Raw genomic sequence first — 13,284 nt, forward strand, 5'->3', positions numbered from 1 at the left:
CCTGCTGAGGTCCCGGGACCTCTCCTGACCCCTCAGCATGCAGGCCCGCCCCGGGCAGGGACCCACGCACTGTGCCCACATCAGGGCTGGCATCCATGGGCACAGCAAAGCCCCCGGCAGCTTTGAGGGCAGTGCGGGCAGCCAGGACCACCCTACCCCACCGGGCAGGACCTTTGCAGGGAGAGTGGGTTCTCTAGGCGGGTGTTTGAAGGGGGGGTCTGGGCTGCACGGGGGCAGGGGGCCGCCCCTTCCTATGCCCCGAGCGACTCCCAGGCAGTGTTGCCGGGCGTATGAGAATCATCCTATTTGTACGATCATTTTGACCATTGCACGAGGAGCAGCGCTAGTAAAAGCGTCCAAAAAGTCCGAGCATTTTTGAGGCAGCTCGTTTAATCTGCAAAACCCGAGTCATTCTCAGGACTGAGCCGACTTTTGGACTCGCCGGCAGCATTGCACGATGGCCCGCCTCGAAATAAAAACAGGCTTCAACCGTGATGACCCAGTTTGCACTCGCCGCCAATGGCAGAGCGCCATATCAGGTGAGCACGGGGGCCTACTTGCACGCTTATTTGCATATCTTTGCAGTGCACCGTAGCTTTTTAGCAAACGTGATCATTTGGATAATGATAATTTCATATTTAAGACCTGGCAAGGCTGCTCTGGGCAAGCCCAGGCAGCTCCCAGGCTGTGGCCCCGCCCCTGGCTCCAGTGCACTGCATCCCCCCAGTGCAATGAGACCCCTCCCCAGCCCCGGACCCCGCTGTACTTGTGCAGGGCAATACCCCCCGCAATTCAACCCTCCCATGCAACACCCCCCTGCAATGCCCCCCCCGCTCACGCCGCCTCCTCCTCGCCGCGCAGCGCCTCGCAGAGCTGCGCCGCCAGTCCCGTCATTACGGCCGCACTTCGAACGTCCCGCCCCGCCCCACTGCGCCTGCGCGCCCCGCCCGTTCCTCATTGGCCACTGCTGCAGCCAATAGAGAGCGAGGCTGGGGGGACAATCTGCCGCGGAGTGGCCGGGCTGAAAGGAGCGAGCCCTCGTAACCTCCCCCCGCCCCTGCGCTCAAGGGGCCCCGGGTTCGAGTCCCGACCCCGCCGGGGCAGGACCTGGCCTCTGCCTCTGCTCCCACTGCAGCCCAGAGCCCAGCCCTCGCCCGTCTTGGCACGGGGGGGGGGGCGCAGAGGCCTGGTGCTGGTGGCAAGGAAGCCAACCCCAGTGCAACAGGGGGGACTGCGCTCGCACGGAGTACTGGCCCCAGTCTGCTGCTCCCCGGGGCACCAGGTTTTCACATCCATTAAATGTGACGCAAAAACCCGAGTCCTGCCCGCATCCTGCAAGCAACACCTCGATGCATGGATCCCTGGGGGGACAGATGCAAAACGCGTGCCTGCACGGGGCTCGTGACACGCACGAGAACAACCGCCTCGCCCCCAACGCCGCCTTTAAATGTGTGTTTTTATTCACAGACTGGCGGCCAGGAGCGGCTGGGGAAAAAGGAAGTCGGGTCCTCACCTCCGTTTCACTGCAGCGGCCTTTCACAGATCAAGGCTGTTCCAGCCCGCACACTAAAGCTCAAGGACTACACGGATGTACTTGGGGTGTACTTTTTATTTTTTAAAGTTGAGTTCGCTCAAAAATGCTGCCTACGCTGGGCTACAAAGGAGGACCAGCCCCTCCAAGACCCTCTCTGGCAAGGCAAAGATCTGACCTTTTAACTGGAAAAGATAGAAGTTAAAGGCTATTCAACCGGCGCCTCCACGGGGAGCACTTGAGACACAACCGGCTTCCTACAGACCTGCCTGCCGGGCACAGGGCCGCCGTTCTGCAGGGAGCGAATTGAGAGGCCGCCTGCATTTCGCTGCAGGTGCCCCCGTGGAGGCCCACGGCACCAGTTACACGGTGGCTTCAATCTCGGCGGGCTCCTCTTCCTCCAGCAGGCTGTACGAGGCGTGGGTCTGGAACGGGCGCTGCAGGGGATGCGCCAAGAGCTTGGCCATGCAGTTGTGCAGCTCCACGGCGGGCCCCGTCAGGGACACCTCGTACTTGTAGTTGGTGCCTTTGGTGTCCAGGTTGCTGAAGAAGGCGTACATCTCCTAGGGAGGGAAGCAGCAGCCCAACATCAGTCAGGGACATGCTGGGCTGCAGACAAGGGACCGGGCGGGGTGAGGGGACTGGGGTGAAACGGGCCCCTGAGATGCAGCGAGGTTGTTTGCAAACGCCTTGGATGCCCTCGCTGTGCCATGTGCAGAGGATCATTAGCTGTTGCTACCCGCGATGCTCATGCTTGTTAATTAAGAACGGTACTGGCTGAAGCTGGACTTGGACTGGCAACTTAGCAGGGAAACATCCATCCCATGGGACCATTTCAGAGGTAAAAGCTTTGGCACTTCCTGGCTCCAGGGATCACTGCACAAAGGGGCTAGAGCTGAGACACGAAACCGTGCAATGCCCAACAGCACGAGTCACGTCTGACCCTTGTTCATGCCACGCAAGCAGAGCCATTTTCAGACACAGTGACCAGGTCTGGCACGCAGGGAGGCACCTACGTCCTGGCTGCATGCACGCCACGGGCCCCGCTCACCTTCCAGCTCATCTCGTCCTCCTTGTCCTCGGCCCCGTTGTGGATGTACACCACGTCGAAGAAGAAATACGGGCACTGAAGCATTTTCTGCCCAGAGAGAAAGGAAATGTCCCACCTCAGTGCAGGGCCTGACTGCAGAGATCCAGGGGCAGAGCCCAGGACCCAAGGGGACATGGCTACGAGAGACAGCCTCCCAGCCTGGAGACACAGCACGGTCACAATCCACCATGATGGGCCTCAGCCCCATCCTCCCAGGGGCACTTTGCCCTGTACACTGAGGGAGGGGGAAGCAATTGGGTCCTCCTGGTCCTGCCCCGGCTGCAGCCGTGGGGGCAGATTTTGTGCCACAGGCACGTGCCCACCAGGAAGCGAAGTAAACCTAAGCTGGATTCAATGTGGCTCTCATGCAGCAGTAGCTGCTGTTCGTTGGGCCATGTTTGGGCAAAGGGATCTACTGCCCATTACTCGGCCAGAGCTGTCCAGCCCCAGCCCGCAGAGAAGTCACCCTGCTCAGGGGAACGTCCAAGCCAGGCTGGCTGAGCTGGGGAGCAGCAGCGGACATTGCTGACGTGTTAGGAGGGGCGGATGACCAGCAGCCCTGGCAGGCAGGACAACTGCTCTGTGTCCTGGGGGGACCCCGCGGGGTACAGCATGGAGGCAGGAGCGGGGAAGCCGGGGAGCACTCACCTTCATCTGCTCCGTCATGGAGAACTGAGGCTGGCAGGCCGGCCGGCTGTACACCAGGATGGTCCTCACCACGTAGGGGGGCGGGATGGTCTGCACGTTCTCCGTCACCGGCAGCTCGATCTTCTGCTGTCTGCGCCATGACGAGACACAAGCCGGGGGTCACAGTGCCCCTGCCTCGTGAAGTCACAGGCTGAGCAAGCGTGTGCATGGAGGCGGAGCTCCTGCCCTGCCGCAGGTGCTCGCTGGGTGCCCGCAAAGGCAGTCCCAGACCCCACTCAAGCCAGACACCGGGGTGAAGGAGTCTGAGCTAAACAATGCAGCCTGTGGCGCTCCCCGACTGCAGGTGGGGGACCAGGATATTGGCTGTATGTCACACGGGAGCAGGGAGCCCGACCCTGGGAGGAAGCAGGCACAGAGCTGCCCGGCCCCACACTTGCTGCCGTGGCACTCAGGGATTTTGGAGCTGCTGCTTGCTCACGGGAGCAGATCGTTGGGTTGCTTTTGCATGATACCGTGGATATCCCTAGCACACTTCACTGCTTTCTCCCCCTGCTAGAAGCTGCCACGAAGTGCCCTGGATATTGGCTCCACCACCACCACCCAGGGGAACTACACAAGCAAACTGCGCTGCAACACCTGCTTCCCCGAGAGCAGCCAACTTACATGAGGTTGAAGAGGCCTTCCAGATCTGGAGCCCAGGATAAGGACTGGTCAGCCCAGGCAGGCATCCCATCCCACATGGGCACCCTGCTGTGGGTGGATGCTCTTGGGCACATCCTTGACCCTGGTGCTAGGGGCCAGGGCCCGATGGGGGGCTGCCGCGATGGGCACGATCTGCAGAAGTGTGCAGGGCCCAGAGAAGGGGCTGATCGGGGAGCAGCACTGACAGAGGAGCTGGCAGCTCTTGCCGCCCAGTCAGTCTCTCCGTGCTGGCACCTACAGGGCCCAAGACTCTCACAGTGCATGCATCCTCCCCCCAACCCTGGGGCTATGACCCCTATCACGCAGATGGGGAAGCTGCACCAGGGAGAACTGTGACCAGCCCAGGGGCACATCCCCGGTGTCCCTAGCACTGCACCTCCATCCTGGCTCCTGCCCCCACAGCCCTTGCTCTGGGAGAGCATGGGGACACGCTTCTGCTGATGCCTGCTGCCATCTCCTGGCAGAAGAGCGGATGGCAAGGATGCCCCAGGACACTCACGGACGTGCCTGGTTCTACCCACGGCCTCAATGCCAGGAAGGGGTTTCACACATTTTGCGGCCCAGGGTCCCTCTCACCTCCCACCTGACAGCCCCGGGCCTGCCCCCCCTCGCCAAAGGATACTGAAAGATTTGCAGACGACGGTCTCCAGGTCGTACAAACAGCTGCAGACTTCCCTGGGATCGGAGGTGAAGCCGGACAGCTGGGGCAAGATGGGGCAAGTTAAGGGAGGGTGACAGATGCCCCCTCCGGATCGCGCCTGAGCAGGGCGAGGCAGAGGCAGTGCAGCACCGTGCACATGGGGCCCCAAGGCTGCTCTGGGAGACCCCGCACCCCGCGCAGAGGACTGAGGCTGGAAGGAGCTCGGGGGGGTGGGGGGTCAGCAGAACTCGGGGCTCGTGTCCTCTTTACAAGGAGGGGCGGTCACTGGGGATCAGGGCCCCGCACGAGGCTGGTGCTGGGACGCCCTCACTCACCCACGTGGCATCGTTGTTCACCACCACCAGGGCGAACTCGTGGCACTTGTCGATCTTGTGCTTCGTCCTGACGAACATCTCGATCATCTTCTGCGAGATGTTCAGGGCGTTCGTTTTTGACCTGCCGAGGGCACGCGAGGTCCACACGTTTGCTGGGACCTCCCTCCCCCCACAATCCCCCCCCCCAATTGCATCCTTCAGGGCATGCTGAAGGGCCAGATCCTGATCCCTGTGGCCGGTCCAGGCTTAACCCCTCTCTGGGTCCTTTTCCTGCCTGCACCAAGGTGTCAGACTAGGCCGCGAGACGCTGGCCTGACACCTGGAGCCCGACGCAGTCAGACCTGCCTACTCTCACGGGCTTCTCCTGTACCAGGCCCAAGAGGCCTTGCTGTGGGTAAACCCCAAACAGCTTCATCCCCATTTGACAGCTGGGGAAACTGAGGCACAGAGCAGAGAAGAAACCTGCCCATGATCACGCAGCGAGCGCCCGGTACAGCCGAGACTGGGGTCCAGGTCTCGGCGTTCTCCACCTGGTGCACAGCCCACGGCCGCGCTGCGGGGCTGCTCACCCGTTAAAGGACTCCAGCTTCGGCAGCGACATTTCTTCGGACAGGTCCAGGCAGATGATCTGCAGCAGAGAGAGCGGCAGGGTCAGCCCGTCGCCACCCCCAGCGCCAGGCGCTTTGGGTATCGTGCCGGCTGGCCCGAAGGGTCGGATCAGGCCCCCTCCGCTGCGGGACCCGGGGCCGGGCCGCCCCGCACTCACCACCTTCTCGGGGCAGTTGACTCTGGGCGTCTTGACCTGGAACTCGACGGGGGGTGCCGGGACCTGCCAGGCCTTGGCGCTGGGCGCGGCGGTGCCCTGCGGGCTGTCGTCGGCGCTGGCCGCCTCGCCCTCGCCCTCGCTGCGGCTGCCCACGCTGGCCTGCGCGCTCAGGGCCCGGTCCTCGGCCCCCTCGGGGTTGGAGCGGGTGCGGGGCCGCTGCTCCGACGCCTTCTCCTCCTCCTCCTCGGCCGCGCTGCCCGGCTCCGAGGGGTCCATCAGGGACCCGCGCTCCGCCGGCGACTCCAGCCTGAGGCCGTGAGCGGCTCCCTGCGCCCGGCCGGGGGGGGCCGGGGCTGGCGCTGCCAAGGGCAAGCAGAAGGGAGGTGTCCTGAACCCCGCGCTGACCAGCACCCCGGCTCCCCCGGGACACCCCCACCCCAGGGTATGGCCCCCCAGGCACCCTGGGACACCCCACCGCAAAGCACCCCAACAGCCCAGGACACCCCTTCCTCCCCCACCCCCAGGTCAGGGGCACATGCCAACCCTGCCCCCCACCAGGCCCGGCCCTTCCTTGCCCCCAGCCCCAGGCGCTCCCCCTTTCCCTTCCCACAGCACCGCCCGGCCCCACGCGACCGGAAGCTGAGGGGCGGAGCCGCTGGGGTCTGCCGGGAGATGTAGTTTCCTGCGCGCAGGCCGGGCTTCCGGCTTCCGGGGAGCGGGGCTTCCCGAGCTCCACCCCCGTCCTTCCGTGTCCGCTCGGAGCTCCGCCCCGTCGCGCGTAGGCCCGCCCCCTCCGTATTTGCATGGCTCCTTGCGTATGCATTAGGCCAATTTGCATGTCGCCGATGTTTATTATATTATATTATGTATGGAAACATAATATCATATCATATATTATATTATATTTGTGGAATATACTATCATATATATTCTATTCTTTTCTATTCTATACTTTGTTGGTGTGTTTATCACGTTGCCTTATATTATATCATGATATATATTATATAATAATATATAATATTATAGGCATTATATATTTTGTTGGTGTGTTTATCACACAGCTTTCCAGCTCTTAGGCTGCCCCCTTCGCCCCCCCCCGGACTCCACCCCTCAACATGGAAGCTCCCTGGGGGGCATTATGCAGATCACAAGACAATTAGCATCTAGCAGTCAGCTGGTTTCGTACCCATGGCTGTGTGCGACTGCATTAGGATCCTGCCTTGCCCCATCCAGCGATAAAGACCCGGGGCCAGGCTCAGGGTGACCCGTGGTCAGGGCCAGGCTTGCCCCTGCTGCGTTCGTGCAGCGCCTGGCGCCTGGGCACTGGCAGCGATGCGCGTGCGACGGCTGCGGGGGGCTCTGAATCGGTGCCTGACACTGCTGCTCTCAGCTGCCAGCCGAGGCCGGTACCCAAGCGGGGCAGCCCCCAGCGCAATCAGGGAGAGGGGCAGGTGGGAAGAGCCCCTGGCCGGCTGGGCGCGCGGGCAGCGCAAGGGTTACAGGTCCACCCGGGAGAGGAAGCGTGCACAGGATCTGGAAACGGGAAAGGCCTGCACGGCCCCGCGCGGGGGAGCAGAGCGGAGCCAAGGCCCCGGCGCCACGTCCCCGCACCCACTGGGCGTTTGGCTGGTCGAGGCTGGGGGGGCGCTGCCGGATTGCCCCCCGGGGATGCCCCCCTGAGCCCCTTGCCCCTGGCTTGAATCAGGTGCTGCACCGCAAATCCCATCACCTCGCGGGGATGGAGAAGGCAAGTGGCTTCTGCACGGGGCAGGACGAGGGCACGTGGGTCTCAAGATGCCCCATGTCCTGGCCCCCCAGGCATCCCCGCACCCCACCGCCCCAGCCTGGCCCTGCCGCGGTGGGGGGCGTGGGAAAATCCACCGCATCTCCCCCCGCCCTGTGGCCACGGGGACGGGGCTCCGAAGGGATCGGGGGCTATCATGGTGTCTCCGTCCCGGGGGCACCCCGGTGCCCAGCCCGCCGTGGGGCTGCCAGGGGGGCGCTGGATCCTGGGGCAGGGAAATCTCCTCCGCGCTCCAGCCGGACACTGGCCTGGTGACCCCAGGCAGACGCGGCTCATTGTTCCTGCTGTAAACAGGATGCGTCTCCGGCCTTCCTGTTTCCGACGGGAGCAAAGCCCCCGCTGCCCGCAGCTGCAAGGGGCACTTGCCGTTGCCAGTGCTGTCCTTCCCTTCCTGCCTTAACCAGCGCCGTGGCAGGCTGGCACGTTGCACCCTGGCCTGACCCCCATTGCACGGCCCCCAGGACCCCGCTGGACCAGAACCACGGGGCTCTGCCCCGGCGCAAGCGACCGGGCAGGGGGTGCCAGGCCTGTCTCCAAAGCGCGGCCAGGTTGGGGGGACAGGGACGGGGGTGTGAGCCATGCCTGGTTCTCGGGGGCCCCGGCTGCAGGGCAAGCTGGACCCGGTTGCCGAGAGGGCGGAGGAGGCCGACGCGGCGGGCACGGACGAGCAGGACATCCTGCGCTACGAGGAGCGCATCACGCAGCTGCTGGTGACCATCACCCACCTCCACGGCAAGGTCGAGCGGCTGCAGCAGCGCGGAGCCAGGTACCGGCTGGAGGCTGCAGACCCGCGGCCCGTTCGCATGCCAGGGAGCAGCCCCAGCCCTGCGTGGGTCACCCCCTCACTGGGCACCTCTCCTTCCCTAGGCAGCTGTGCTCGTCCCTCCTGCATCTTGCCCCCTCGACTGCCTGCGCCCGGCCACGAGGCTGCCACCTGCTCCCTCCGAGCTCCCACGCTGCGTCCATCACAGTGGCAGCATCCGATTCCTTAGCCCTGGTCCGAAGGCTGAGCCCTGCCTGCTTCATGTAGCAGGGCCCTGGGTTTCCTCTTGGATGCCCGGCGTGCTAAATGTGGGGGAACAAAGCAGGGATTGTCTCCAGGGCCCCCCCTCGTGCCCACGGCCTGGTACGGGCAGGGCTGGCTTGGCCCTGCTGCCTTCTTGGCCTCTTGCCCCTCGGTAACTGGAGAAGAGGACACGGTGTTTTACCTCCCCAGGTGCACGTCCAGTGTCCTGGGAGCGGGGAGGTTGCTGGTTGTAGCCACGCTGGTCTAAGGACACGGGCAGTGGGTCGACGGGATCTCTTTTATTAGACCAACTCAGTAGTTGGGGGCAAAAGTTCTTTGCAAGCTTTTGGGCACAAACACCCTTCTTCAGGCATCGGGAGACTGGGAGTGGGAAGTCCCGCGGACCCCCTGGCTCCCAGGGTCTCCCCGTCTCAGGGGGATCCATGTCCAGGCTGCTACCACCGCGATGGCTCTGGGGGACGTGGCGTCCCCGTTATGGAGTCGGCCTCCCTCCCCCAGGGCTCTGGTGTCTTGCAGGGAGGACGAGGAGTACTCGGACCAGTGCTCGGAGTACACAGCCAGCCTGCCCAGGTGTGCACCGCAGCCCCTGCCCCCCCGGCTCCCGCCCCCCAGAGAAGGTAAGGGGGCTCTGCTTGCCAGGGCAGTGCCACCTGGGGCCACAGCACTGGGTTGGGCCCCCTCGCAGCTCCACCCCTGGCCACAGCTGCCAGGTGCCCCCCGCGCGTCGGAGGGAGGGCTCTGCAGGTGGCTCGTGCACCTGCTCCACAGAGCCAGCTCCTCCCAGCTCAGGTGCCCGACTGGCCCCAGGACTCAGGGCGTGCTCAGCCCCTGCGAGGGTCACGGTGCAGCACGGCCTTGGTGTGGCCTGGCTTAGCCCCTGGTTGGCCCTGGGCAGCCAGCTGGATGCAGGGGCCAGTGGTCCAGCCCTGACAGTCTGGATCCACAGTCCTCTCCTGCCCCGACAATGGTCTGTGCATGCAGGGAACAAGGAGCAACATCCCCTTCCCGGCGCAAAGATCCGCGCTGGGACTTGCACCCGGGTCACAGGGGGCAGAAGGGCACAGGCCCCCTCGCCTCCCTGCATCCCCTCTGCCCTTGCAGGCGTCGGCCCCGACATGTTCCTGGCCCTGCAGCAGGTGTTGGCGTCTCTGGAGCACACCGTGTCCGCCCGGCGCTGCTGTGTGCTGCAGCTCGCTGGGGCTGGAGCGGAGACGGGCACGGGCAGCGAGGAGCGGGCCCAGGTGGTGGAGGTGAGTGGGTGCCAGGAACCGCCCCCATCTCCCTGAGCCCCCGGCCCTGCCTGCAGCTCCCCGCTTCCTGCCTGCGTCCTGCAGCTCCATACGGGCTCCCTCCTCCTAGGACGGGGCAGCTCGGCCCGTGCCTCGTCCTATGCCCAGGTAAGACCCCCAGCTCCTGGCATGCTGCGGCTGCTGCAAGGGCTCTGCTGTGTTTCTACAGACCCTGGAAGAACTCGAGCGAGGCCTGGGGCTGTCCCCGGGGCTCGAGATGGCAGCTGTGCAGGCACCGGGGGAGAGGGTGGCTGAGCTGAGCCCAGAGCTAGGGGCAGTGGAGACCAGCTGGTATGGGAAGGAAGCGGGCACGCTGGCCGAGAGGAACGTGGTGCTGCGGGCAGCGCTGGGCAGCAAGGAGCAGGAGCTGAGCCGTGCCCAGGTGACCCTGCAGGCTCTCCAGGAGGAGCGCGACAGGCTCCAGAGGAAGGTGGGTGGCACCAGGACGCCCCCTCCCCTGCCCGCGGGGCATCTCAGCTGCCACGGGCATGTGGGCACCTCTGGGGAGGACAACAGCTGGAAGCAGTGCCGAGGCAGGGGGAACCTACAGTCAGGTGCAGTGGGTCCAACATCAGCCCTCCCGAGACGGGCACTGGAGGCTCCAAGACCCATGCAGAGCAGAGCAGAGCAGAGCAGAGGGCACTGCCCCAGGGAGGGTCTGAGCGGGACCCCCCAGCTCCGTGCAACGTGGTGTTACCTGCAGTTTGGCCAGGAGGTGCCCTGTGGGCCAGGCTGGGCTCCCCCTGGTAACCACGGCAGACAAAGCCGGCGCTCGAGCCGTGCGGAGGGCAGCACGGCAGTCTCGTTTGCTCACCGTTTCCTGTGGGGACGTCTTGGTGTCGGTTGTGAGATCCTGATCGATTTGCCCAGGGGAGAGCACGGTGCCTCTGCAGCAGCGGGGCAATGAGACCCCTGCCCCTCTCTGCACAGGTCAAGGAGCTGCAGGATTCCCTCTACCAGCTCGAGACGCCCGGCCAGGCCTGGAGCCCTCCCGGCTCGGCCACCACCCCGATCCGGGGAGCTGGCAGCCCTGTCGGGGAAGGGGACCCCTGGCTGCTCCAGGTGAGGTCCTGGTCCCTCTTCCCCGGACTGTGGAAGGCATTTGCACACCCGCCCCCAGGAAATCTGCTCCATCCCCGGGGCCGGCTGGGCTCCCTCTGCCCTGGGGACAGACCCCGGGTAACGGAGCCACGTCTCCCTCAGGCCAGACAGAGCCATGGCCCAGAGGCTGGAGTCTCCTGCAGCTGCAGCAGGGGCCACGTGGCCGTGGGCAGCAACAGGTCACCCCCCGTGCAGTCTCCTTTAGGGCATGGTGCTGCAGTGCGTGCCCCCGCGGAGGTCTCTGGTTACCCCCTGCCCACGAACCAGGACGTTCAGCCTTCCCCTGCGGCCCCTGCCCCTGCTCTGCACTGACCTACCGTTGCTTGCCCCGCAGGACCCGCTGGCCAGGGCACAGAGCCTGCTCCAGTGCTTGAAGGACCACCCGGCCATGCAGCCCCTCTGCCGCCTCCTCCCCTCCGCCCCGGAGCTCTCCGGCAGGGAGCTGGATGACCAGCTGCAGCAGCTGCGAGGGTGAGGAAGGGACCAGCCATGCCCATCAAGACCAGGGATGGCACACTGTGTCCACCCACCCCTCCCCTCCCTTCCCAGTGCTAGCACTCAGGGAAACTGAGGCATGAAGCAAGGGGGATTCAGCCCACAGAAGCAGACCCAGGAGTCCTGACACCCTGCATGGACCCTGCCCCGCTCCTCGGGGCTGTTAACCCCTGGCAAGCCACACCGGGCCCTAACGGCAGCACCTTGCGTTCCCCCAGGTGCATCGAGCGGCTCAAGGGCCTGAACCACCTGCTCGTGGGCGCCCTGCGGGAGTGCAAGAGCGACTCGGAGCGGCTGAGCATGCTGCTGGGGCAGCACGAGTCCAACAGCACCGCCTTGCGCCTGGCCGCCCAGTGCAGGTGAGGGGCTGCGCCGGGCAGGGGGCGGCGGGGGCTGCCCGGGCTGCGGACCGGGCTCAGGCCGCGCTTGGCTTGTCCCGACAGCGAGCATCGCATGGAGGCCTTGGAGGTGCTGCTAGCCCTGGCCAGGGCGAAGCTGGATGCTGGGGGGTGCTCCCCAAGTGCAGGTGAGTCCAGGCAGATGGGCTCCTCCACCCCTGCTCCAGCCGCAGGCTGGCAGCCAGAGCATGGCATGCCACGGGGCCCCTGCGAGCAATGCCCAGCACGTGCCCTGCCGTGGCAGCCCCTGTGGAGCACGCTTCGCAAGACACGGCCGCCGTGCTGGCGGAGGCCAGGAGGTTCCTGGGCAGAGCGGAGCCTGATGGGCAGGAGGCAGCCGGCGAACCCGGCATGTGTGGACAGCAAAGGTACCCGGGCATCAAGGCATGGCAGGGCCAGCCCCTGGGGACCAGGATGGAGCCCCCAAGCTCCTGCAAGCGACCCAGCTCCCAGTGCTGTCCCCCCCCCTGCCTCTGCAGCCCACCCAGCCCCAGGGAGGAGGAGGAGGAGGAGGAAGAGGGGGTGCTGCGGGAGTATCTCCAGCGGCTACAGGCGGAGCAGGCAGCCGTGGAGGTCTCCCTGCTGGAGCTGGGCTGCCCCGGGCCCCCCGGCGCCGTGACCCGGCCCAGCGACGCCATCCGGGCCAAGGTGGAGCAAGCCGTCCAGGCCTCGCTGGCTGCCCTGCCCGGGGAGAGGCCCCGGCCGAAGCTGGACAAGACGCAGCTGCTGCAGGAGCTGGCAGCCCTCCAGGTGGGTCGGCAGGTGATGGGGAGCGGGGCCAGCACCGTGGCAGAGGTCCCAGACACCTGGGTTGTATTCTGGGCACGGGTGGGGGGCTAGGGCGGGAGGCTCATGGTGCGAGTGAGCCAGGACACCTGGGTCTGCCCTTGCTTTGGGAAGGGGGAGGGGGAGGCAGCCCCCGGGGTGGAGGTGCGGGAGGTCAGGACTCCTGGGCCCTCCAGCTGGGTCAGCGCCTCCTGCCCGTGCCAGGAGTCCATGGCCGACGCAAAGACCCAGCTGCACCTGGCGGAGAAGGAGAAGCGGGGCCTGGAGCTGGGCACCTACACACTCGGCGCGCAGGAGGCCGCCTACCTGCTGCTCATCGAGCACCTGCAGCAGGAGCGGGACGTGGGCTCCGGCCCCCCCAGCCCCGGCAGCAGCACCAGCGAGGGCAGCACGGGCAGCAGTGGGGCAGGGGTAAGTGCCCCGCTGCCCCCACCAGGGACCATCCCCCACTCCATGGGACCCTGCACCCCAGGACCCTGCAGGGATGGGGGTGCTTGCAGGCAACCAGCACCCAGCCCTACCTGCTGCTGGAGCCCCTGCCCAGCTCACGGTCTGTGGCTGGGCTTGCTCTAGGAGGCCGAGGGCCGGAAGGCAGCTGCCGCAGCACCCCAAAGCCCCCAGGACCTGGGGAGGATGACGCTGGAGCTGGCCCGCGCGCTGGATCGGTGAGCA

The 13,284-nt window shown here is 65.6% G+C and overlaps 3 protein-coding genes across 8 annotated transcripts in view; 1 reads left to right on the forward strand and 2 right to left on the reverse strand.

Moving 5' to 3' along the window:
* The window catches only part of ANKLE1 (ankyrin repeat and LEM domain containing 1), an 8,348-nt gene extending 7,442 nt beyond the window's left edge, over nucleotides 1-906 (reverse strand). Inside the window, 1 exon segment of the mRNA XM_025196336.1 lies at nucleotides 839-906. Within this exon segment, the coding sequence (XP_025052121.1) occupies nucleotides 839-894 (56 nt within the window). The 5' untranslated portion in view covers nucleotides 895-906.
* A 683-nt stretch (nucleotides 907-1,589) lies between these two features.
* On the reverse strand, nucleotides 1,590-6,449 carry BABAM1 (BRISC and BRCA1 A complex member 1). Its single transcript, XM_006017537.3, has 9 exons — nucleotides 6,308-6,449; nucleotides 5,713-6,071; nucleotides 5,516-5,574; nucleotides 4,947-5,067; nucleotides 4,594-4,672; nucleotides 3,933-3,957; nucleotides 3,270-3,399; nucleotides 2,583-2,669; nucleotides 1,590-2,094 (listed from the first exon to the last, which is right to left on the reverse strand). Exons 2-9 carry the CDS (start codon nucleotides 5,986-5,988, stop codon nucleotides 1,894-1,896), a joined length of 978 nt encoding a protein of 325 aa, XP_006017599.1. The 5' UTR covers nucleotides 5,989-6,071; nucleotides 6,308-6,449; the 3' UTR covers nucleotides 1,590-1,893.
* Nucleotides 6,450-6,881: 432 nt separating this feature from the next.
* Nucleotides 6,882-13,284, forward strand: part of USHBP1 (USH1 protein network component harmonin binding protein 1) — a 9,466-nt gene continuing 3,063 nt past the window's right edge. The window contains exons 1-12 of one of the 6 annotated variants that reach the window (XM_025196369.1): nucleotides 6,882-7,459; nucleotides 8,125-8,282; nucleotides 9,042-9,160; nucleotides 9,645-9,793; nucleotides 10,002-10,262; nucleotides 10,763-10,894; nucleotides 11,268-11,404; nucleotides 11,647-11,787; nucleotides 11,872-11,954; nucleotides 12,071-12,576; nucleotides 12,817-13,023; nucleotides 13,186-13,277. In XM_025196369.1, coding sequence (XP_025052154.1) covers nucleotides 7,451-7,459; nucleotides 8,125-8,282; nucleotides 9,042-9,160; nucleotides 9,645-9,793; nucleotides 10,002-10,262; nucleotides 10,763-10,894; nucleotides 11,268-11,404; nucleotides 11,647-11,787; nucleotides 11,872-11,954; nucleotides 12,071-12,576; nucleotides 12,817-13,023; nucleotides 13,186-13,277 — 1,994 coding nt within the window. In that variant the 5' untranslated portion in view covers nucleotides 6,882-7,450. The other 5 variants (XM_025196370.1, XM_025196368.1, XM_014527982.2 and 2 more) reach the window with 5 other exon arrangements.

The sequence above is a fragment of the Alligator sinensis genome, unplaced genomic scaffold (assembly GCF_000455745.1).
Source record: "Alligator sinensis unplaced genomic scaffold, ASM45574v1 scaffold1295_1, whole genome shotgun sequence".
NCBI classification, from domain to species: domain Eukaryota; kingdom Metazoa; phylum Chordata; order Crocodylia; family Alligatoridae; genus Alligator; species Alligator sinensis.

Coding starts and splice junctions, on each gene's coding strand:
- BABAM1 (XM_006017537.3), bottom strand. CDS start 5,988: ATGGACCCCTCGGAGCCGGGCAGCGCGGCCGAGGAGGAGGAGGAGAAG. Junction 4,673..4,946: donor TGAACAACGATGCCACGTGG/GTGAGTGAGGGC, acceptor ATCTTGCCCCAG/CTGTCCGGCTTCACCTCCGA. Junction 2,095..2,582: donor AGGACGAGATGAGCTGGAAG/GTGAGCGGGGCC, acceptor TTCCCTCCCTAG/GAGATGTACGCCTTCTTCAG.